Here is a 24,196-nt window from a genome sequence, read left to right as displayed (position 1 = left end):
ACTTTATTCGACACTTCCTTTCCCTGTGAGAAGAGTCTCTGGCGCTCCTTAAATGTCAGGCTTTCTGGAGCTCCTCCGACTGAGTTCTCCTGATCGGGGCCGCTGCAATTAAAAGCAATCATTTGTTAGCAATGCGGGATTTAAGAAAGAATTAACCTGAAAAATGAAAATGGAATCATTTACTCATCCTTGTGTATCATTCCAAACCTTATTTTCATGGAATACAAAAGGATAGAAAACTTCTCAAATTTCATCCATTTCTGCATTTAAATATGGCACATCAAACTGTATCATGCCAGATTTGATGTTATGAAATCATAAAAAAAAAATCAAAAAAATCAATGACAACAAAATCTGGCATAGAATTGAATTAAATGCAGACTTGACCAGACAGACTTTTCCTTATACCATCAGAAGACTTGAAATATAGCACAAGTAATCAAAATTGTCTACCTCTATGGTATTTTAAAGGTGTTTTGTGTCATTTTCGAAGCTTGACAGTCCCAGTCCCCACTATATACAAAATATCTTCCGCTAAATATCATCTTTTGTGTTCCTCAGTTAAACAAATCAAGTTAGGGATGGGTCACATATTTGCAATTAGTCCTGCTAGGGCTCTTCGCTACTGCTTTATGTTCAGTTCGTTCTCCAGTTCCATGAGCTTCCGGGACGCTTTCACTTTATTCGACACTTCCTTTCCCTGTGAGAAGAGTCTCTGGCGCTCCTTAAATGTCAGGCTTTCTGGAGCTCCTCCGACTGAGTTCTCCTGATCGGGGCCGCTGCAATTAAAAGCAATCATTTGTTAGCAATGCGGGATTTAAGAAAGAATTAACCTGAAAAATGAAAATGGAATCATTTACTCATCCTTGTGTATCATTCCAAACCTTATTTTCATGGAATACAAAAGGATAGAAAACTTCTCAAATTTCATCCATTTCTGCATTTAAATATGGCACATCAAACTGTATCATGCCAGATTTGATATTATGAAATCATAAAAAAAAAAAATCAATGACAACAAAATCTGGCATACAATTGAATTAAATGCAGACTTGACCACCAAATAATGACTTAAATTTCAGACTTTTCCTTATACCATCAGAAGACTTGAAATATAGCACAAATAATCAAAATTGTCTAACTCTATGGTATTTTAAAGGTGTTTTGTGTCATTTTCGAAGCTTGACAGTCCCAGTCCCCATTATATACAAAAGATCTTCTGTGGTTCTTCTACCACACCCACAGCTGTGAGCTCAGTTTGGTGAAGGGATAATGATGTTTGTGGAGGCTTACTGAAAAACACCACAGCTTACAGTCCAACCCAAGCATGTCATCTTTAGTTTATATGCATCATATAAGCACAAACGTTTTGGGTTTCAAAACACATTCCAGGTGCATGAGTGCGTTCCTCACCCTTTTGTCCACTTCTCTCGCGGGTCTTTGTAAATCTCTCCTGATCCTAGTCCTGTTGTGTTTCCAGTGTATGAATTAAATCCTGTTTCAATTTTGTCAAATGTAAAAACAACGTGAATTTCACAAGAAACATCAACAATGTCATTTCAAGAGCGATTAGCAAGATAATTGCAAAAGCTGCTGGGCTCATTATGGTGACCTGCATACACAAACAATTTAAATACATATATTAAAATTAAATTCAAAGTTATGTATATAAAACAGAGAAATTTACATATACACATACACACACACATATATACATATATATAAGCATGCATTTATTGAATACTATTATAATATTATATTATATATTATAATACTATTATATATTATATTATTGGTAACTAAAATTATTACAAATAATTTATAATAATAAAAAAAAGAAATTAAATGACAAATATTTCACTTTAACTTTAAACTGAAATTAAAAAAGTTAAGTTAATTACTGAAATTAAAACTAAAATAGAAATAAAGCTAAACAGAATAAATAAAAACAAACAAAAAACTTTTTAAAAATATAAAACAAATTTGTCAACCAAGTGCTTTTGTCTTTTTTAGTTAGTTATTCGTTTTCATTGTTTTTAAATATTTGGTATTTTAAAGGTGTTTTGTGTCATTTTCGAAGCTTGACAGTCCCAGTCCCCATTATATACAAAAGATCTTCTGCTAAATATCATCTTTTGTGTTCCTCAGTTAAACAAATCAAGTTATGTACAGGTTTGGAACAACATGAAGGTCAGTAAATGATGACTGAAGTCTCATTTTTTAAGCGAACCATCCTTTTAACTTTGTCTACAAACATGTAAACATAATTTAAAGCATTGATACATGCCCTAAGTAGACGGGTTCTTCTATATGTTTGGGTGGTTCTTCTACCACACCCAAAGCTGTGAGCTCAGAGTTTGGTGAAGGGAAGCAATCATTTGTTAGCAATGTGGGATTTAAGAAAGAATTAACCTGAAAAATGAAAATGGAATCATTTACTCATCCTTGTGTATCATTCCAAACCTTATTTTCATGGAATACAAAAGGATAGAAAACTTCTCAAATTTCATCCATTTCTGCATTTAAATATGGCACATCAAACTGTATCATGCCAGATTTGATATTATGAAATCATAAAAAAAAAAAATCAATGACAACAAAATCTGGCATACAATTGAATTAAATGCAGACTTGACCACCAAATAATGACTTAAATTTCAGACTTTTCCTTATACCATCAGAAGACTTGAAATATAGCACAAATAATCAAAATTGTCTAACTCTATGGTATTTTAAAGGTGTTTTGTGTCATTTTCGAAGCTTGACAGTCCCAGTCCCCATTATATACAAAAGATCTTCTGCTAAATATCATCTTTTGTGTTCCTCAGTTAAACAAATCAAGTTATGTACAGGTTTGGAACAACATGAAGGTCAGTAAATGATGACTGAAGTCTCTTTTTTTTTTTAAGCGAACAATCCCTTTAACTTTGTCTACAAACGTGTAAACAATTTAAAGCATTGATAAATGCCCTAAGTAGACGGGTTCTTCTATATGTTTGGGTGGTTCTTCTACCACACCCACAGCTGTGAGCTCAGTTTGGTGAAGGGATAATGATGTTTGTGGAGGCTTACTGAAAAACACCACAGCTTACAGTCCAACCCAAGCATGTCATCTTTAGTTTATATGCATCATATAAGCACAAACGTTTTGGGTTTCAAAACACATTCCAGGTGCATGAGTGCGTTCCTCACCCTTTTGTCCACTTCTCTCGCGGGTCTTTGTAAATCTCTCCTGATCCTAGTCCTGTTGTGTTTCCAGTGTATGAATTAAATCCTGTTTCAATTTTGTCAAATGTAAAAACAACGTGAATTTCACAAGAAACATCAACAATGTCATTTCAAGAGCGATTAGCAAGATAATTGCAAAAGCTGCTGGGCTCATTATGGTGACCTGCATGTATACACAATTTAAATACATATATTAAAATTAAATTCAAAGTTATGTATATAAAACAGAGAAATTTACATATACACATACACACACACATATATACATATATATATATATATAAACATGCATTTATTGAATACTATTATAATATTATATTATATATTATAATACTATTATATATTATATTATTGGTAACTAAAATTATTACAAATAATTTATAATAATAAAAAAAAGAAATTAAATGACAAATATTTCACTTTAACTTTAAACTGAAATTAAAAAAGTTAAGTTAATTACTGAAATTAAAACTAAAATAGAAATAAAGCTAAACAGAATAAATAAAAACAAACAAAAAACTTTTTAAAAATATAAAACAAATTTGTCAACCAAGTGCTTTTGTCTTTTTTAGTTAGTTATTCGTTTTCATTGTTTTTAAATATTTCTGTTTAACTTTGTTGTTATTTTACTTTTAGTAATTTTACTTCTCAACCTTATTTTCATTTACTTGCCAAGGTAAGATTTCACTTTTTTTTAAGTTTTAAGTCAAGTTAAAGTTTTTCTTGTAATATTTGTGTGTGTGTGTGTGTGTGTGTGTATATATATAGTTTTTCAAGTAATATTTATTTCATTTCAGCTTTATTTCAATTACAATTTAATTTCAATTTGATTATCAATAGTTTTAGTTACTAATATGTTAATACCACATAAATATGTTAATAATTTAATAACATACTTTAAACTTCTATATAAATATACAGTACATCATTTTTGTTGACTTATCCCCATAGCATAGACTTAATGTTCAACCGTGCAGTTCAACCACACCATTGGCCCAGCAACTTCTGTTTTCAACATCACTCCACAGACCAGAAGCTGAACAGCGAGAAGAAAGCTGGTTTAGTTAGTGTTAAAGCATTCCAAAGCACACTTGACACGAGGTCTGTGGATCACAGGTCAGAGGTGGAGGTCAAGCACCAGCCGTTTCTAAACTGGTCTTGTGTTGAGGAACGTCTGTAAGCGAGACGCTCCCCAACTCTGCACAGCTGGCCTGTACAACGACCCCCACCGCTGACCTACCGTAGGCATCGTCTGTGAGGCTCACGTGTCCTTGTGTCTGTCAGGACGAAGGGACGGTCTGCACTGAACCAGGGAACGGCAGTTTGATTCTAACCAATGGGGTGCAAGAGCACCGCCGCAATCCAAATGCATGTGGACGGTTTCATTGATTGACTGATAATGGAATGAGTTTGGGCCGGAGGGAGAAAGACACAAACACATTGACTTGTGAACCAAAAAAACCTTCTCCACTGGTGACGACCAAGTACTTCAAGAGCAAAACAGGGCAGCTGGTGGTTTAGAAAGAAAGAAAAGGCTTAATTAGAAGCAAAGGTTTTTGTTTCTGAGGCCAAATGTGTTTCATACTGTGGTTTTGAATACAATACAAAATACGAAGCAATGGTCTATATTTGTTTGTATGTTTGAATCAAGCTGTTCAGTTTGTATTCATAAAACCTGGAAGAGAATGACTGATGACTCCCTCAGGAACATTTAAGGGTTTTTAACGGTGGTTTTTGATTTCTGAGCAAATTAAGATCCGTGGTTCACATTACTTAAAGACATTTTACTATCAAAATGTCCGCAGTCAGATCTCAAAAATAAATGTTGAAACCTTTGTTTGCTTTATAATTGTAAGTTTTGACATAAGCACTACAAGGATTTGCCAAGTATGTAAACTCACATTTTTATTGCAGTTATAATCCTTTGTGTACACAGACAAATATGCAAAAATTTTACCTTTATGGGTACAACAGCTTGTTGCTGTTTTTTTTTTCAATTTGCTGAAATTGAAATTTGTGTTTTGAACGTAGTTTATTAATGTATAACACTAGTTACATACAAAGTAATATTTTTACGTTTTTCAGTATTTCATTTCAGTATGTTTTATCATCAATTAAACTGTATCCTTAAGGAAATTAATTGTACCTTTGAAAAAGAATGCAATAAATAAATTTTTAATCATCATATAATATATATTAACCATTTAGGGGTAAATTAGTAAATAACTGCCCTAGTGACAAGCTCTTGCACCCCTAAAGGAACAAAAGGTCAATTTGTACTTTTTTTTCCTTAGACGGTGTGTCTCCATTTGAGGCACGATTGTGTATAAATTGTCAAATAAAATAAAATAAAGAAGAATTTTTTTAAAGTTATGTTGACCAAACACCTTACTTTACTCAAAAATTAAAAAATGCTTTCTAAAAACCCATTAAAAATTCCCATGGGAACTCATGGCACATTAGCCTACAAACTAATGCCATGGCTGAACAGACTTTACAGTAGTATATGGCAGTGCAATTTATTTTTTTACTTTCCTTAAATCCTGCAAAGCCAAAAAAAGTAACTTTTTTATTTATTTAACAATAAAGCAGAAAATGAACATTAAAGACTGAAAGTCCACAGCTTGTGATCCTTTTTGCTCAGAGACTTGGTGGTTCCAGCAGGTCGATGCACCTTCTCAGAGAAGGTGATGGGAGGGGCTGTGGAATCCCATGATTCCATGCAGTCCAATGTGAGAGGAAGCAGGGGAGGGTGGGTGGAGCCAAGCAAATGATGATGCCAAACACACATATAAAGACAAACCAAAGAGCAAGACAGCAGACAGACAGAAGATAAGAGGGAGAACTACAACACCGCTGAAACCAAGCAAAATCAATACTGTCAATGCTAAAGCTCTGTTCCATAACCTAGTGAGTTGCCTTTTAAGGCGGCATATTAAGTGAGACGGAAACTCAAAAGTGACTGGTTTGAGGTGCTACACAGGCAGCAACTCAAAGATAGCATGCTATTCTAACAGCGTGATTTAATACACTATTCATTTCATACATAATTAAATCATTTTTTTCTGTAATGAACTAACATAAATATAACAATAATTAATTTATATGTATACTTAAAAAAAATTATATATTATGTAAATTATTATTATTATGCATGCTTAATATTAATGTATTTATATTTTCAGTTAAAATTCTAATATTTTAAATAACATTTTATAATAAAACATTTTATTGAATACATATATGCATATATACACATATATGTTATCAGGTATTTTTAAGTTTCAAGTTAAGTTAATTATGTAAATTCTATATATTTACATACACTTAAATATGTGTGTGTGCATATGTATATATGTACATATATATGCATATATATATCAAAATCTTGTTTTTATATATTTGTCAGTAATTAGTGAAATATTTATATTAACATTTATTATTATTATACATATTTTTTTGTAATTCTTATTTATTATTAACATTATATTAACATTTATCTAGACTTGTCCACCATCTTGGATTACATTCTATACTAGTCAAAGAGATGTTTCCTTACAACAGTTCCCTAAGTAGGCAGCTTACTAGGTTTTGGAATCAAGTCTAAATGTAAAGGCAAAAAAATCAAAGGGTGTGTATGAAATATCTACAGTGCACTAGACTGGTGGCAACACAGCACTAGTGTTTTGCTGAGAGGCTGTTAGATTGAACTGGTTTCGGTTCCATGAGAAGCTTCAGCAGAGTTGCAGACAGGTATGACGATGTTGATTTGGTAAGAGACACATTAAGCAAAGCAGCAGCGACTGCAGCGGTTGATTCATGGCTTGAAAAGCTACAGTCAGTCTGAGCATGGAGGAATGCCGTGCTTTTGATTGGTTGATTAATGCAAAGTTAGTTCCTTGGTAAGCGTAAATGCATTTTTCATCACAACAGGCCCCAATGACATTAAGTGGGGGGAAGCTTTGTGCAGATTACATGCAAGGTCAGATACACTGGGCATCTTAGTGAAATAGGGTTGAACTGCTTTTTTTTTTTGCACATGACTGTTTAAAAGTTTGACATCTGATATGCTGCATAAGTTACTTTAAAAGTACAGACAATCGCAATTTCTTTAAAAAAAACAAAATTAAAAGTTTGAAAAAAAGTTAAACAAGGACTCAACAGCTACATTTTTCCTCAGTAATAAACTTAAGAAAAGTGCTTGGTGATTAAAATAAAAATATGAATATAATAAAGTATTTATTTAAATAGCATTCATATATTAAAATACAATAACTATAAAATAATATAAATCATAATAATTCTTGCATAATTATTTAATACAATTAGTTTGAGGAAAAAATACTGAGTGCAATTTCAAAGTTATATGAACTTGAAACTGATATAAAATATTACTTGATGTTAAAACTTGTGTTGTACTTTAATAATCTACTTTTAAAACATCTAATTTTTTCACACAGTTTTGACTTGCACTCATGTAAAATGAACACTTGAGGGAGGCAAACAAAAAAAAAATTTCAGAGACTGTCTGCACCAAGATTGCTATTGTCCCAGTGCTGTACAACCAATTCAGATGGCTTTTAAACAGTCAAGTACAAAAAAGCGCCTCATCCGACAGATCTTTTCCCCTTTGCCAAGTGTAAACAGGACTGAGGAGAGGTGCAGTGTTGAGCCCACCACTGCAAGTGACAAGAAGCCAGTGTCTCGTTCCCTGAGCTGATAATGGACGGGCAGGCGTCTAGCTGCCGAGGCCCGGCCTACCCCAAAGCAGATCACACACACACATGAAACGGCTGGCAACACCAACAGTACTTGGACTGATTTTGGACCGCACAGCTAATCACGAGGTCTACTGACTGTTTGTACGGCACTAGGATGATTCGAGGAAGAGGAATCGGGGAGAATAGGTGATCGGAAAACAAACAAACAAAAATCTAATTACTATTTAAAAGGAATACTCCAGGTTCAATACAAGTTAAGCTCAATCGATAGCAATTGTTGCATGAAATAAGTTTGATACCTTTAAATAAAACTGAAAATAAATATTAATAATAATAATGTATTGCATTTAAATTAAGGTTAAAATTATGTTCTTATAGCTCAAGGCAACAGTCTGGCAAACTACCAGCTGAACTCAATGTAAACAAGGAAGTTATGTCACACTGCTTATATTCTTGCATAAACATTTAGCAAAAAAAGTTATGTACTATAGTTTATAGGCTTTTTACAGCAGTTATATCATCATGACAACAAAGTTTGGATGTAACTTTATACCCAGACAAGGTCAGCAAGCGATTTTATCACACAAGCCTTACATTAACACATAAAAAAAAGTGTTTTCTTTTAACATGTATACCGTTCAGAAGTTTGGGGCCGATAAGGTTTTTATTTATTGTTTTTGAAAGAAGTCTCTGATACTCACCAAGGCTGTATTTATTTGATTGACACTACAGCAAAAACAGTAATATCGTGAAATATTATTACAATTTAAAATAACTGTTTTCTATTTGAATATATTGTAAAATGTAATTTATTCCTGGGATGGCAAAACTACATTTTCAGAAATCCTTCAGAAATCATTCTAATATGCCAATTTTGTGCTCAATAAATATTTTTGATGATCAATGTTGACAACAGTTGTACTACTTAAAATTTTTGTGAAAACAGCAATACATTGATGATATATGATATATGTTACTGAGCCCAAACTTTTAAGCGGTAGCCAATATTGTCAGTTAATCCAACAACTGCAGTCAGTTGAGCTCAACCTGAACCTAGAAGATTCCCTGTAAAAGGAAGGATAAAATGAAAAAACTAAATAAAAATAAATTATAGAAACCAGGACATATGATTCGACTGATTGGCTTTGATACTACGAAATTGTACAGATAGAAAGGTAGAGGGAATGTGGAAAACGGAGAGCGCTGAGTCTCCACTGGAAAACAGGAAAAGGAACAAACGAACACCAAAAAAAAACAAAACATGAAAACGAATGAACCAATAACAAATGGAGGATGAGCGGGCTGAGGTGGGGCCCTTTTCTCTCCTCAGCGTCTCTACCTTTCGAGTTGGCCGATGGGATGAAGCTGGGTTTGGCGGGAGGGAGAGGGGGCTGCCCTGCCTTGGGAGCAGTACTGTTGGCATTGCCTCGTGCTGCCGGCGCCGCTCTGCCTCCAGGCGGGTGTAGTACTCTTCCTCCTGTCTCCTCTGAAGGGGGGAACATGGGAAGAGCTGGTTAGAGCTGCCTATGCTAGCCCGCGCCGCTGCGAGGCCTGGGTCAAAGCTAACGCTGCTCTGGCTAATGGATGCACCAATGTAGTACAGCTACATTGTAGTAGAAGAAATGTGTTTGCTGATATGATGTAATGTGCTTCTGAGTGAATCGAGTAGTTAAAACGGACTCCTGCATGTTGGGGAAAGTAAGCCATTGGTTTTATTTAACATGGCTACACTGCAAGCAAGCAACGTCGCAAACTAGACGGAAATCAACAGCGCTGTCTATACTGAAGTGCTGCTTGTAGCATAGAGAGTTTTGTTGATTATAATGCAAGTGGTTTTTGCAAATTCAGTCCACTTTGCAGCTTATTCTGGCCAGGAAATGTCAGGCTGAATGACATGAAAAGCAAACAATCATTTTGGGGTGGTTTTATCTGAAACAGGCCTGTGCGAGGGGGGAGAAAAGGTAAAAATTTAAATCAAAATTTAAAATGCATTTTTTTTTTTTTTAAAGAAATGTGAGCAATCTAAATGTTTGATAAAGTGAATATTCAATAAAACATTTAAATATTTACAAAATGTTAAATTCATATTTTACTATAATTTATAGAATATATGAATTAATGAATGAATCATATTAATATAATTATATGAATTCATATATTAAATGGTCCATAATAATTTCTATAGGAAATGTCATTTTTGAGTGACATGAAAAGGGACTTTTTTTTGTTTTACTGTTCAATTCAGAGGTGAGTTCATCTGAAATAGTTGATAATAGAAATAGTCTGTTGTCAGGAAAAAGTTGTAAAAAATATTTTTTAAAAATATGACATTTAAAAATACATTTAATGAAACATTTTATAAAATTGAGAAACTATATTAAATATTGAATTTAGAATCTTTATTAATATAAATATTATTTATCAATATTAATTAATATATTAGTATGGTCCGCATCCACTTGTACAGAAAAAAACAACAACATAAAAACAGTGGCAGTGTCTCAAAAACTTCTGTGCGTCAAAAAGTAATATGTACAGATTACATACAGAATAGTGTTTAAACACCTAAAAAATCCACTGATTAAACCTTCTTTATAAATGCTAATTGTATGAATGCTATCTAGTTTAGTTGCACTGTGCTGCTTGCTTGCAGTGCAAACACTGTGTAAGACTTGACTTCGACTGTAAGCACACCAGATGGTGCTAAAGAGGAACAAGTCACTACAGTTGACAAATACGCTTAGTTCTAACTGGAATAAAACGGAGCAAACTGGAGCGTATGTTACTGTTACAAGCTCCAGTTGAAGGTCTGCTTGGCATTTGGAGAAAAACACCCAGTGGCTGGCTGCTCTGGTCTCTGTGCATGGATACCCTGGGTTAGTATGCGGTGGTGGGAATGTCTCTTATGAGAGCATGTGGAGGCAAAACACACATGAGCTAGTTCAATCTGGGACGGCCTCCACAAAACCCAAGGCGGGCCCATTTCCAACAGCACTTCCAAGCAATGTTGTATGGAATGGCAATGGTCTCCCAACAAAATGCTGGAGTGTTGTGTAAAGATCTGACATGTGACTCATGCATTTCTTTGAAGGGGATGGGGATACATCACAAACACAAGAGAGGAGATGTTGTGAAGACATGCAGTTGGACATCGCAACTGGGCTCTAAAATTACCAGTGGTCTGAAAATGACGCACAGACACAAATAAAACTGAATGGTCACATAGTGGGACAATGTTTTGGTCACATTTTAGATGTATGAATGTAAATTCAGACCACTGGTAAACTGATGACCCGCTGAGGCATTCCAAAAGTCTAACACATGGGTGTTAAACAAACTTAATTTAGCCTCGGAGAGTTAACGGATCATTACTAACTCCAGAACTGCTGTTGACCTTATTATTATCAGCACATACAGTACTGTATATATACATAGATACACATTATTTTAAATTAAGCACAAGGGGCTGTGATCTTGTACAGTCTGACACATTAAATATCAGCTGCTGTCTCCAATCACACCCACTTACCATGCACACGGAAATCGGGCAAAACCTTGAAAAAGCTTGACGTTAGCATGAATAAACAAGGCTGATCACATACGTCTCTATCAGGAAATTATGCCAAAAATCGATTTACTGCGTATGGGTACAGATATTGTTTTGGGAATTTGCCCCAAAACAAAAGCAAGAAGATCTCACTATAATTAACCTGACTAATCAATAGCAAGAGAACAGGTCTGGGACATTAAAATCTATCTGCTGTTGTCGTGACTTGCATTTAAGGCCTGGTTGAGTGGGCAAAAAAAGGAAAAGATAATCTGCATCTCATAAGAAGTGTGCTAAAACGTATCTGCAATTTGCATATTACACAAAAACTTATTTCTTGACTAAGTCCTTTGTCATCAAAATCATCTTTATTGCATTTAACTACTTATAGAAAGTTCCTAGTTGTCGCTGGTCCGTTCCGATCTCAATACCTTCTCCTCGGTCTCTCGTCTGGCTCTCTCCTCCTCTCTCCAGCGTCTCTCCTCCTCCTGTTTGGCTCGCTCTTCTGCCTCACGCTTACGGATTTCCTCCAACTGCTGTTTCCGTCGTCGCTCCTCGTCCTGCAGCTGAGGTGCACAATGCATAACCAGGGTTAGTTGAAAAACACTGGACCACAGAGATGATGGATTGGACTGACTGCAATTCATGGTCCTAAACATAAAAGACTGATTTGAAATTAAAATGATCCTAAATTAAATTTACTAATAACTAATGTTGATGTCAATTTCAACCCTAGTTGTAAAACTACTGATATATTTAAACTTAAATTTAAAACTAACCCAGAAAACCGTAAACTTACACTTCCATTCAAAAGTTTGGGGTCTGTAAGATTTTGTTTTATTTTTAACAAATTAATACTTTTGTTAAGCAGGGATGCATTAAATTAATCAAAAGTGACAATAAATAAATTTTTTATTGTTACAAAATAGTTCTATTCTTCAAATAAATGCTGTTCTTTTGAGCTTTCTATTCAAAGTATCCTGAAAAAAATATAGCACTGTTTCAACAAAAACATTAAGCAGCACAACTGTTTTCAACATTGATAATAATAAATGTTTCTTGTTCACCAAATCAGCAAATCATTTCTGAATGACAGAATGATTTCTGAAGGATCATGTAACACTATAGAAAGTGATGTTGCTGAAAATTCAGCTTTACCATCACAGGAATAAATCACATTTTAAATTATATTAAAATAGAAAATATTCCACAATATTGATGTTTTTACTGTATTTTTGATCAAACATAAACATAAGTAACAAACCCAAAACTTTTGAACAGTAGTGTAACACATAACATGAACGTTAACTTATAAACCTATATTCAAACCTAACATTAAACCCAATATTACATTAAATTTTTTTAAATATTTTAAATGTTTAATTTAATGTTTGAATTTAAAATGGTAACCTAGATTAGCAAACAATTTTCAATGGTCAACCTGAGGACTAAGTCTTTCTGGTACAAAATCTTATTCAAACTAGCCTGCTGTGGTGATTTGTAAAAATGTGTTCTGTTGAGTTTCTATCACACCAGTAAATTTGTCAATGTGGCCCCTGTGATGAGAGGCATCATGCACTGCACACCATCACACACAGAATCACATGCACATACACAGCTGCATGCAAAACAACTTACTGACAGAATTGCAACTTGCAACCTTCTTCACATCTACAGAAAATCATTCAAAAGGTAATCCAAACACCTCGATCAAACTTCATACACAATACATATACAATTCTCGACAGGTAAGGAAATACAAATCACGGCCATACACCTTTTCCCTCCAAAATCAGAAGGAAGCAGACATATACAGAGACGTGTCCAGTAGTCAGGATAGGGGAAGAGGAAACCCAGCAGAGAAAACCATGGAGAAACGCAGAGTAAATGAGCGGCAAAGGGCCAGGGTCAATACAGACACGCAGAGAGCAGTGATGAGTGGAGTAGATGAAGTAACAGGAATGGTGATCATGGCACAGAAATGAGGCCCACATGCAAGCAAGCTCAGGGCCGGAGAGACCGGGCTGGAAGAAAGCATGCGCCAACCCACCCCTCATGATGACACTGCACTGAAACAACGGCTGCCAAACCAGCAGAGCTTTATCATGTTCTCCAAGAAGAAAAAGAACTTCCAAAGCTTTCTTTGGAATGCATTTGCTGGTTTTCTAGGAGCAAATGTTCTTATTCACAAGGTTGCTGTCCTGTGCACATTTAAAGCTGAAGTGTTATATATATATATATATATATATATATATTAAAGGAATAATAAATACAGCATTCATGGCATAATGCCGAGTATCACTAAAATTAGTTTTAACTAGTAGCTCTATTTCAAAAACCTGGGTTACAGTGAGACATTTAAAATGGAAGTGAATGGGGCGTTAAAATGCTGGAAAAAAACATTTAACCTTTTTTTGTTAATTTATATCCGATTTTACAATTTTGTTACCATGAAAACAACTCCATGAACCCGAAAGTGATCATAAAAATGAAAAGAACAACTTTACAAATCAAATAATACAGAAGTTTTAGCTTAGGACATGAAGTCACCTTATTAAACTATAAGCTTAATATTCTTGCTTTTAACCAGCATTCATATAAAATGGACCCATTCATTTCTATTGTAAACACATCACTGTAACCCAGATTTTTGCTTTTTAAATAAATATATAAATACATAAACCATATAAGGGATGAATCAAAATTATTTTAAATATCTTAATACTTATCTATCTTAATTATTTAAATAATTAAGATAATTTAAATGTATTTAAACTATTTTTTAAGAAAATGAGGGGTGACTAAATTATTTTAATTACCTTAAATAAAAACAAATATTAAGAATTATTCTTTTTTAAGAAATATGAAGGGTGAGTAAATTATTTTCATCCTCTTATTTTATAATTAAGAATAATTATTTAAATCATTTAAGACAAATAAATTATTTTAGTTATCTCAATATTTAATCATCTTAATTATTTTAACAATGAAAAATAATTACTTGTATGTAGGCTCATTTCTCTAGAAAGTATCATTTTTTTCAACCTCAACCAATGGCATGAGCTTGAGGTCAGGACTAACTGTTCGCCTGACTAATGGAAGATGGAAACTATTTATTCCATTTGGTGACACTGGCTTAGAAAGGACAAACTTCAGCTTTAAAAATTTATTTTCTGTGATGCCTTTCCTTAGAGATCCATTCAGCTCATCTTTACGTTTAGATATTGTTCTAACGCAGCAGTTTTCCAGTGGAGCATAATGAACATCCCAAGATGGAGTCCCCAAGATGGTGTCCCATGCTTGAAAAAGTGGTACATCTCTCTCTAAATAATACCCATGGGTAAAGGAGTTACCACGGCCAAATGAAGAAAGGGAGGTAGTGAACAAGAGGAGACACAGGTGGAGCCGAAACAGGAAGATAGGCAAAGAGCATAAAGAACATACCAAGTCTAGTACAGAGATTGCTGGAACAGCAGTCTGCTGCAGGAGAAACAAAAACATACAGAGCAACCAAAGGGTTGGGAGAGAGAGAATAAAAAAGTAGTAAGAAATAAAGAAAAGGAGGGGTTTTCGAGAAGATAAAAGTAAAAAAAAATTGGCGCAGTGGGCTGGGACGTAGTGATGTGCTGCCAGGAACATTCCAGGGCAGTATGGGTCTGATTAGCGCCAGCGGTCCACTTCCCTTCCACAAAAACTTCAGCTGGTGAGGAATTTCCCCATCATTCCACGTCCCCCCCACTGAAGCACTGGCAAGATTTTTCCTTCAAACACACGGGATTGTGTTGATCTTCCCTTAGACGGCTCGACCTGCCAACTCCTCAGAGATGGAGCGATATCAAAGGCAGCTTCCAGCAGTGTGCTACACACAGCAGACTCTCAGGTGGACGCTATGCTTCGCATGACAGCTGCTACGGCAGGTGTTGGAGGAAAGAACGTTAGTTTGTGCTAGCACTGAAAGACTCAGACTTGGAAAGCACACACGCCAGCCCACCAAGAAGTCAAGAGCCTGAATTAAACTGCACTAAACTCGCATGTTTTGACATTAGAGGCTCATTACAGGCTGTTTTCTGGACACAGATTAAGCCTTTAGTAACTAAAAGGGCTGGGTGATATATCTAATATTTATTTTACATCATTACATTTTTGGAGATATTAAATCAATTGGCAAATTTGAATATTGAACACATTTAGCCATTATGCATCCTAAAAATTACAACAAATCAGTTAATTTGAAAGGTACATTTCAATGATTTGAATTAGTCATTACTCAAAAATGTTAAGTTTTATAAAATATATTATTAAAAGGTTATTAATTATGTATATAAATATATTTATATATATATATATGATATTTTAAACTGTATATTGGTGCAATATATATATATATATATATATACACACACACACATTTTCTAAAATATAAAAGTTTTTAATTTTATTATTTCAACAAATGTGCAATAAAATAAATTTTTATATTTCATTTTTTCATTTTTATGTATTTTTGTAGTCTAGGTTTGCTGACTTTTTCATTATCAATATTTTTGTGTTATTACAATATTCAGTGATGTGCCTGCTTTTGATTTCATTTTAATAAATGTGCTATAGAAATAAAATGTGATTATTTAAAAAAAGTCATTAATTGTATTTACATATTTTTGAATCACCCAACCCTAGTTACTACCAAAATCAATGTTAAATCAAGTGTTAATTCTTCACAAGACTTAATATGTGCCTGAAAAGACCTTGCATGTAAAAAAAAAATATGGTCATGTCTTGTTAGAAACTGTTAGCACATTTCAAATGCTCCTGATTCTGATCCTAAGATGTTGGTTAGCCAGTAGCTACAGGTCAGAAATGATTCCATCGCTGATTTATTTTAGAAGTTAAATGAATATTTCATTTTAAATGGCAGATGAGATCAGGAGAGATGTACTGATCTGGACGAGGCAGGTTGATGCTGGTGCAAGCAGTGGAATCAGGTCCAGTGCTTGGCATCGGAAAGCCCTGCTCCTCCCCTCCGTCAGCGCAGCATATATATACAATCAGCAGTACAGCATGGAAAAGCAATGACAGGCATGTTGCAGGAGCACATGGCAAAACATTCATTATAACAGCGGAGACTAAAGCATCACGCAGAGAATCCCAGGTTTGTTGTTAATGATTCCATCACCAGTCTGTCCTGCTGCTGACTGCGGATTCAAACGTAACGCAAAAGTCTACAAACATAAAAAAAAAAAATTTAAAAAAAAGACCTTGACTTCAATCAGCATCGCAGAAGTTTACAACTAACTTCGATTCCATCTGTGCAGCAATAGGAAAATTCAAGTGTACTCAAGTAGGACTAGTTGTTTTGAAAATCTCCTGAATCTTTTGAGTCTTTCCAAAGCAGTTGAAAAACAAAATTAATACTCAATCGGCTGTGTAAGCGTGGGGAAAAAGTGCATTACCAAACCAATCATCAAGCTAACACTTAAAAGTCAACATGATAGGCATTACAACCCATTTTATCAAAATGCAATCTTGACGTACACTACCATTTCAAATTTTGGGGTTTTAAAGAAATAAATATTTTAGTTCAGCAAGGATGCATTAAATTGATCAAAGGAGACTGTTTTTTTTTTTTTTTTACCGATTTTACCGATCAAATAAATGCAGCCTTAGAGAGTATACAGGACTTTTTCAAGAATAAAAGAAGGGGGGGGACCAGATCCCAAACTTTTGAACAGTAGTGTATCTCATTTGCCGTAAACTTTATTCAAGGTTCCCACCTTTTTACCAATGAATTTCTATTATTTTCCAATCAAATATTCCAATCAAATTTTCCTTGTCATTCCTAAATAAGCAAATGCACTCACAGTGCAGTTTTTCCTTACAAAATACTTTGGACCTGAGCATAACTAGAACAATTTAAACTTAATCTTAAAGATGACTTTAAGATGTTTTTCATTTCACTGAATTTTCCTGGCCTGGAAATCACAATTTTAAATGTTTTGTCGTTGGAACCACTGGACCCTGTGTATTACACCACCATTAAATCTCACATTACAGCAATCAGCAAAAATTTTATATTTTACTATAGCTTAATATGCAGTGACAACTACTATACCATTTGTAGATTAGTTACTGGGTGGTTCCAGATGTGGAATAAGTTTACAAAGACTTTTACGGATAAATCATTCCCAATTAGACCAAAACCTTGCATTAAAGGGTTAGTTCACCGCAAAATGAAAAGCATGCTGTGATCTTCGTCATCCTCCTCCTCCTCATCCTCCTCGTTCTGCTTGGACTCCTGCAGTCTCTTCTGGAACTGCCACTCCAGCATGAGTTTGCGCAGACGGTCGTTCTCCTCAGCCGTGCGTTCAGGTTTGGCCTGAAGCTCCTGGATCTCCTTGTCTAGAAGGTCCACGATGTGAAGCTGCTGCTGCTTCTCCAGTTTCTCTCGGGCGTCCCTTTTCCACGGGTCGGGCGATAGGCTGTCGCTGGCGGACAGCTCCTCTTTGCTGATGGTGAGGTATTGCAGGTCACGTCTTTCGATGGTGCGTGGCTGCTGCTGGGGCAAGAGGTCACGAATTACTGTGTCCTGTGGCGGCTGGCGGGGAAGGCTGGATAGCTTGTCTGGTCGGGCGGGTTGTGGCTGTGGCGGTTGGGGCTGCTGGACTGGGGGAAGGTGCGGTTGGGGCTGCTGGACTGGGGGAAGGTACGGTTGGGGCACCTGCATGGGGGGCTGTGGATGGGGCATCTGTTGGTGCTGAGGGGCGGGCGGCAATGGGCCGTGCTGGTTGTTGTGCATGACTGGGCCGGGAGGGTTGCGAATCTGCACCAGCTTCCTCTCCTGGTCTCTTCTCTTCCTCTCTCGCTCCTCTTCAAGCCGGGCTTTTTCCTTCTCATACCAGCGCTGTTGCTCCTCGCGTTTCTTGCGTTCAACCGTGGCCACAGCGGCCGCTGCCTGTTGCTGTGTAATAGAGGGCGGTGGAGGAAGCGGCAGGTCAGTTTGTGGCTCATAGTCGTAGTGCGCAGGAGGAGGAGGAGGAGGTGGAAGATCTGAACGGGAAGGTTGGGAGACACACACGGGGCCGGAGTGGGGTGCTATCGGGGTCTTCCAGCGGCCAGGGCCGCTCTTGTGGTTGCCTTGGATCCTGGAGCCGGAAGACGACGAGTAGTTGAGGTGCTCTTGGCTGGAGGTGCTGGACTCCACCGAGGAGGACATCTGGTGGTTCCAGTGCTCCCCACTGCCTCGTTGGTACTCGGCATCACGCTGCTGCTGCTGCAGGTGCATCAGGTCTTCCTGGCGCAGGCGTTCACCTGGGTACCTGCCCGGCATCTCGCACAGCTCCTCCTGAGAGCGCGCCACCCGCTAGCAGGGCACAATGACACAGCAATGAGACTCATATTTATGCAAAAATGTGATATATATGTAACATTAATGTTGCTCATAGCCTTAAAAAGCTAGTACAGTAATGCATAAAATTTGTTTTGCAGACAAATTTTAATTGGGCCTACATAGGAATTACACATGAAAAAGTAGGCCCAAATTTAATAGATATACCAAAGTAAAACTAGAAAAATAAATATGATTAATGTTATAATCTCAAATGACAAAATGTTAGATTATTATTATTTTTTTCATTTGAAAAGCACATTTAAAGAATGCTGTCCTTAGGTATGCTTAATATAATTTAAGTTACTAGTTAGATAATGCACAATTAAACTAAATTAAAAAAATTCAACTAAATAAAAAAAAATAAAAAAAATAAATAAATAAATATGAAAAAACAACAACTGATAACTGATTTTTGAACAATAACTGATTTTTAAACTGTCATTTTGGCAAAGCAAATTAGAAAGCAACAATATACACTACAGATAAAAAAGCTTGCAGTCGGTAGTTTTCTTTTTCTTTTTTTGATGTTCTTAAAAGAAGTATCTTATGCTTACGACGTGCTAATCTTAGGCTGCATTTACTTGATCAAAAATATAGTAAAAACGGTAATATTGTGAAATATTACAATTTAAAGCAACTGTTTTCTATTTTAATATATCTTAAAACAATTTACTCCTGTGATGCTAAGCTGAATTTTCAGCAGCCTTTCCTTCAGTCTTCAGTATATTTTCAAGATTCATGATTCATGTTTTTGAGATTCTTTGAAGAATATAAACTTCAAAAGAGCAGCATTTATATGAAATATAAATCTTTTGTAACATTATAAAGGTCTTTACTGTCACTTTTGATCAATTTAGTGCATCCTTGCTGAATACAAGTATTAATTTCTTTCAAAATAATCTTACTGATCTCAATTTTTTAAATGGTAGTGTTCATTATAACAATATAGGATACTATACATTATCTTACCAATCAATAAATAAACAAACAAACATGAAATAATGTACAGTTAGTGTGCTAGTGTTGAAAAATACTGTGGTACTGCCAGTGTTTTGAGTCATGATACCACTATGGCACAAGGACACCACACAGCACTCATATGCTTTCTCTTCCTAAAAAGGCTAACCTGTATAGCCATGCTGTTGTTCGAGTGGTTATCCATAGGGGGGAGAGGCTCCGGTTCATTGTTTTGCCAGGGCTGGCCAGGGCCCATCCTATCCTGAGATTTGGAGGCTGGGAAGGTGAAGTATTCCCTTGGGTATGTCTGAGTGGGGATGGGATACGCCTCTGGATGGGGTGGAGAGGGCTCCTCCTGTGGTACAAACAGGGTAAAGACAGATTAGACTGAGCTGTGACAGTCTAGATTAATTTTCGATCTCTTTTTAGTGCATTATTATTGATTACAGAAACTAGTATAAGAGTTTGCATGTACAGCATGTGTATAAATCAAAGAGACTCAAGGAATGTGGATCAAAGACTGATTAGCCAATCAGATGGTGGTTACAGACATGATTATGATTAATTACAAGAAGAACACAAAGTCACGAATCAGGTTTTTATTAGGCTTCTATTTGGCTGTGGTTTCAGAAAGAAAAAACATGTTCTGGTGTGTGTTTGGATTTGAGAGTTTCTGGTGATTTGATTAAAACCAGAGGAGGCTTCATTGAAGAAGACCCAACCACATCACAAGAAAGTGCAACACATTTTAGCATTAACTATTCTCGTGTGCTTCTGGATATAAAGTAGTAACACATAAAAGAGGTGGCACTACTAACTTATCTACATATTTCAGTGGTGTGTCACTAGCTCAGCAGTTTACAAAATCGTTTAGCTTCTCTAGCAATGAGTCATTTTTCCAATTAACTAGGTAGCATGACAAAACACTACGATTCACTTTAGGGTTGGTTCAAAAGGTTCATTGCAATTTGTTGAGGTCACACAACAGTGTTCCCAGAAGTCCAGTGAAGCAATCTTAACGTCCTCTTTTTTCAAACAAAATATATTTTTAGTCAAACACTGCTATTTATATGTTTTCAATTCAGTTATAGAGTGTAGGTTGCTGTTATTGTCCTCAAAAATAGCTTCAATATAGCTGAAGTAGCCACTTACTCGCACTTATTCGGAATAGTATGGAATTTATTAAGTTCTACGTAAGTATTTCATTGATTTACTAAAAAGAACCAGCTCGTAAGAATAATTTGCTTAAGAACTTGTTAAACTACACTAGTCATGCTGTATGCTTTGATTCACTAAAAAGAACCAACTCATAAGACTCATCCATTTGGAAAGTGGTTGAACTATACTTTTCATATAGTATTTTTTTTTAATCGTTAAAAAGAACCAGCTCATAAGAGCAATTTGTTTGTGAATCGATTAAACTACACTGGCCATGCTGTATGTTTCTGATTCAGCAAATAAGGAATCAACTCTTAAGATCTGTTTGCTTGAGAATCGACGGGACTGTACTGGGGCTTTCATGACCGGAAGATCTGAAGATGGCGCCATTGTGGGTGTTGGCTTGCCGTCGCCTATTATTTTTAATATCACAATGTCTGGTCCAGTTCAGAAATCACTTTCCTCACGGTCTGTTTCTCGTGTTGTCACCTCTGATACAGCCAGTCTTTTCTCTGAGGCCTTCTCTTCTCTGTCTGAAAGTGTGTTAAAACTTCCTGACTCAGATCTTGGAATAGAAGAGATGATAACGCTTTTTAATAATGCCTGCTCTTGTGTTTTAGATTCTGTTGCTCCTTTTAAAGTTTCAAAACTCAAACGAAGGTCAGAACCTTGGATAAATAGTAATATACGAGTTCTCAGACAGGAATGTAGGAAAGCTGAGCGCAAATGGAAGAAAGACAAACTGCAAGTGTCTTACGAACTCTTGAAAAATGCTCTTTCTGCCTACCAGCATTCTGTAAAAAACACAAAAACTGAATATCTTTCTGAATTAATATCTAAAAATTCACATAATCCAAAAATTCTGTTTAATACGTTAAATACTATTTTTTCTCCTGCTAACACTTCTGGTCTGGACAGTACTCCAGAGACCTGCGCAGCATTCCTACATTCTTTTATGGGAAAGGTGGACGCCATACGGTCTACTGTTACAATGAAATGTATGTTTGTGTATGTTAATGTGTTTTGTATTGATTATGTGTTTTTGAGTCATTTCTTTTATTCTCTTAATCTCTATATTTACTTTATTGGTATATGTTCAGCACTTTGGCATACACTAGCTGTTTTTAAATGTGCTATATAAATAAACTGACCTTGACCTTGTACTTATCACATGGTATGTTTTTAATTAATTTTAAAAAATGAATCATTTGTTTAGGAACTGGTTAAACTATACTGGTCATGCTGTATGTTTTGATTTGACAAAAAAGAATCAAGTCATAAGACTCATTTGTTTGGGAATCGGTTGGACTATACTTTTCACATGGTAGGTTTTTAATTTGCCAAGAAGAATCAAGTCAAAAGACTCATTTGTTCAGGAACTGGTTGGACTGTACTTTTCACACTGTACTGTATGTTTCCAACTCATGCCTTGATCTGTACTTTTCACGAGGTATACTTTTGAATTGTTAAAAAAAACAGCTCATAAGAATCATTTGTTCTGGAATCAGTTTACCTTTTTCCACTGATTCACTTATTTGTTTAAAAAGGAGTTAGACGACACAGGTTGCACTGTAGATCCAATGCCAGTGTTGCTAAATAGCAGTGCTAGAAACACTCTTAATTCACTAGGGAAAGAGAGTTTCGGCACACATGTGCAACATTCATCTTAGAGGTGCCGATTGTGTGTACTCACATCAGGACAGAGGTTACCCGTCGAGACCGAAGTGATCTTTCCTGGGGCTCCTGGGTAAACAGGCTTCCCGCCTGGACTATGGGCCTGGTCTTTGAGGAAAAAAAAAGTACACGTTAATATAGGCCTGGGCAATAAAATGGTATCGATATTTATCGACGGTACACCTTCTTCGATAACGATATAAAAAATGTTCGATATAGTCACGCGCTATGAGTGACACAGACAGCACACACAAACATGAACACATGCTGAATTGAGTGCTGTGCCTGCGATGAGGAGATTGTGAATAAAAAAAATGAATATTAGTCGAATTTAAAATAAACATTTGCATTTGAATGTTAGGTGTGCATCAGGGAGCTGTCATCAGAGGCGCGCGAGATGCTGTGATGATGTAAGTGATGTTGTTGCATTTGAATGTTTTGTTAGTCTAGCCCACGAGACGCACCGCTACTGTGTTATGCATTCAAAATATTAGAGAAATATAGAAGCTCAATGCAGAGAAGATCTTGAATGGGTTAAAAGCGAAACAGATGCATATTCAGCTCACTTTTTAGACGGACAAATATGACTGCTGCACTCACACAAGAAATGTATAGAAAGCCATGCAAAGTTAAAACAGTTTAAACTTTTAGAAAAAACGTCACGAATTTGTGGAGGTTTATTCCTCTTCACTGCGTCTCATATGTTTTTAAAGGCAATCTGTGTGAATGGCGCTTCGGCTCTTTGGATTAAGCAATGCATAAATACATGATGCTGTTTTGTTCATAATTGTTTATGCAATTTACGAAATTATATTTGATTTATATGAGTTAATTTAGACAGTTATTTCCTTGCATTGACAATTTAAATGTGCCGCATTATTTTGCTCATTGCACCCTCCTGTGGCCTCGGGAGACAAGCCAAAAGATTCCTTGAGACCCATTTAATCTGCATATAAACCATTAGAAATTAGATATTTGTTTAATTTTAATTGTGTGTTTAACTGTTAAAACAAAAAATATTTGTTGTTTGTCTCAACAGTTTACAGTGGTTACATTTGAATTTTTTTTTCTATTGCTCTTTGTTTTAAAAAAGGTTATAAAAAATTTCAATAATTATCGATACAGAACAATATGAAACATTATATCGTTGATACATTTTTTAGCTATATCGTCCAGCCCTACGTTAATATAATGTCACCACTTTAAAATGAACCACACTGACAAATGTGACTCTGGACCACAAAACCAGTCTTAAGTCGCTTGGGTATATTTTTAGCAATAGCCAAAAAAACATTGTATGGGTCAAAATTATCGACTTTTCTTTTATGGCAAAAATCATTAGGATATTAAGTAAAGATCATGTTCCATGAAGATATTTTGTAAATTTCCTACCATAAATATATCAAAACGTAATTTTTGATTAGTAATATGCATTGCTAAGAACTTCATTTGGACAACTTTAAAGGCGATTTTCTCAATATTTAGATTTTTTAGCACCCTCAGATTCCAGATTTTCAAATAATTGTATCT

The 24,196-nt window shown here is 35.5% G+C and overlaps 1 protein-coding gene across 1 annotated transcript in view; it reads right to left on the bottom strand.

Moving 5' to 3' along the window:
- Positions 1-683: 683 nt before the first annotated feature.
- Positions 684-24,196, bottom strand: part of LOC107726731 (afadin-like) — a 73,823-nt gene continuing 50,310 nt past the window's right edge. Inside the window, exons 26-33 of the mRNA XM_016536421.1 lie at positions 22,686-22,774; positions 20,004-20,189; positions 17,734-18,850; positions 14,941-15,152; positions 11,928-12,062; positions 9,289-9,435; positions 3,193-3,274; positions 684-779 (exon numbers count right to left, since the gene is read on the bottom strand). Coding sequence (XP_016391907.1) covers positions 3,239-3,274; positions 9,289-9,435; positions 11,928-12,062; positions 14,941-15,152; positions 17,734-18,850; positions 20,004-20,189; positions 22,686-22,774 — 1,922 coding nt within the window. The 3' untranslated portion in view covers positions 684-779; positions 3,193-3,238. The remainder of the gene's footprint in view (positions 780-3,192; positions 3,275-9,288; positions 9,436-11,927; positions 12,063-14,940; positions 15,153-17,733; positions 18,851-20,003; positions 20,190-22,685; positions 22,775-24,196) is intronic.

This window comes from Sinocyclocheilus rhinocerous, unplaced genomic scaffold (genome assembly GCF_001515625.1).
Source record: "Sinocyclocheilus rhinocerous isolate Xijiao unplaced genomic scaffold, SAMN03320098_v1.1 scaffold786, whole genome shotgun sequence".
Taxonomy (NCBI): Eukaryota; Metazoa; Chordata; class Actinopteri; order Cypriniformes; family Cyprinidae; genus Sinocyclocheilus; species Sinocyclocheilus rhinocerous.
This window is presented reverse-complemented; position numbering and strand designations above follow the sequence as displayed.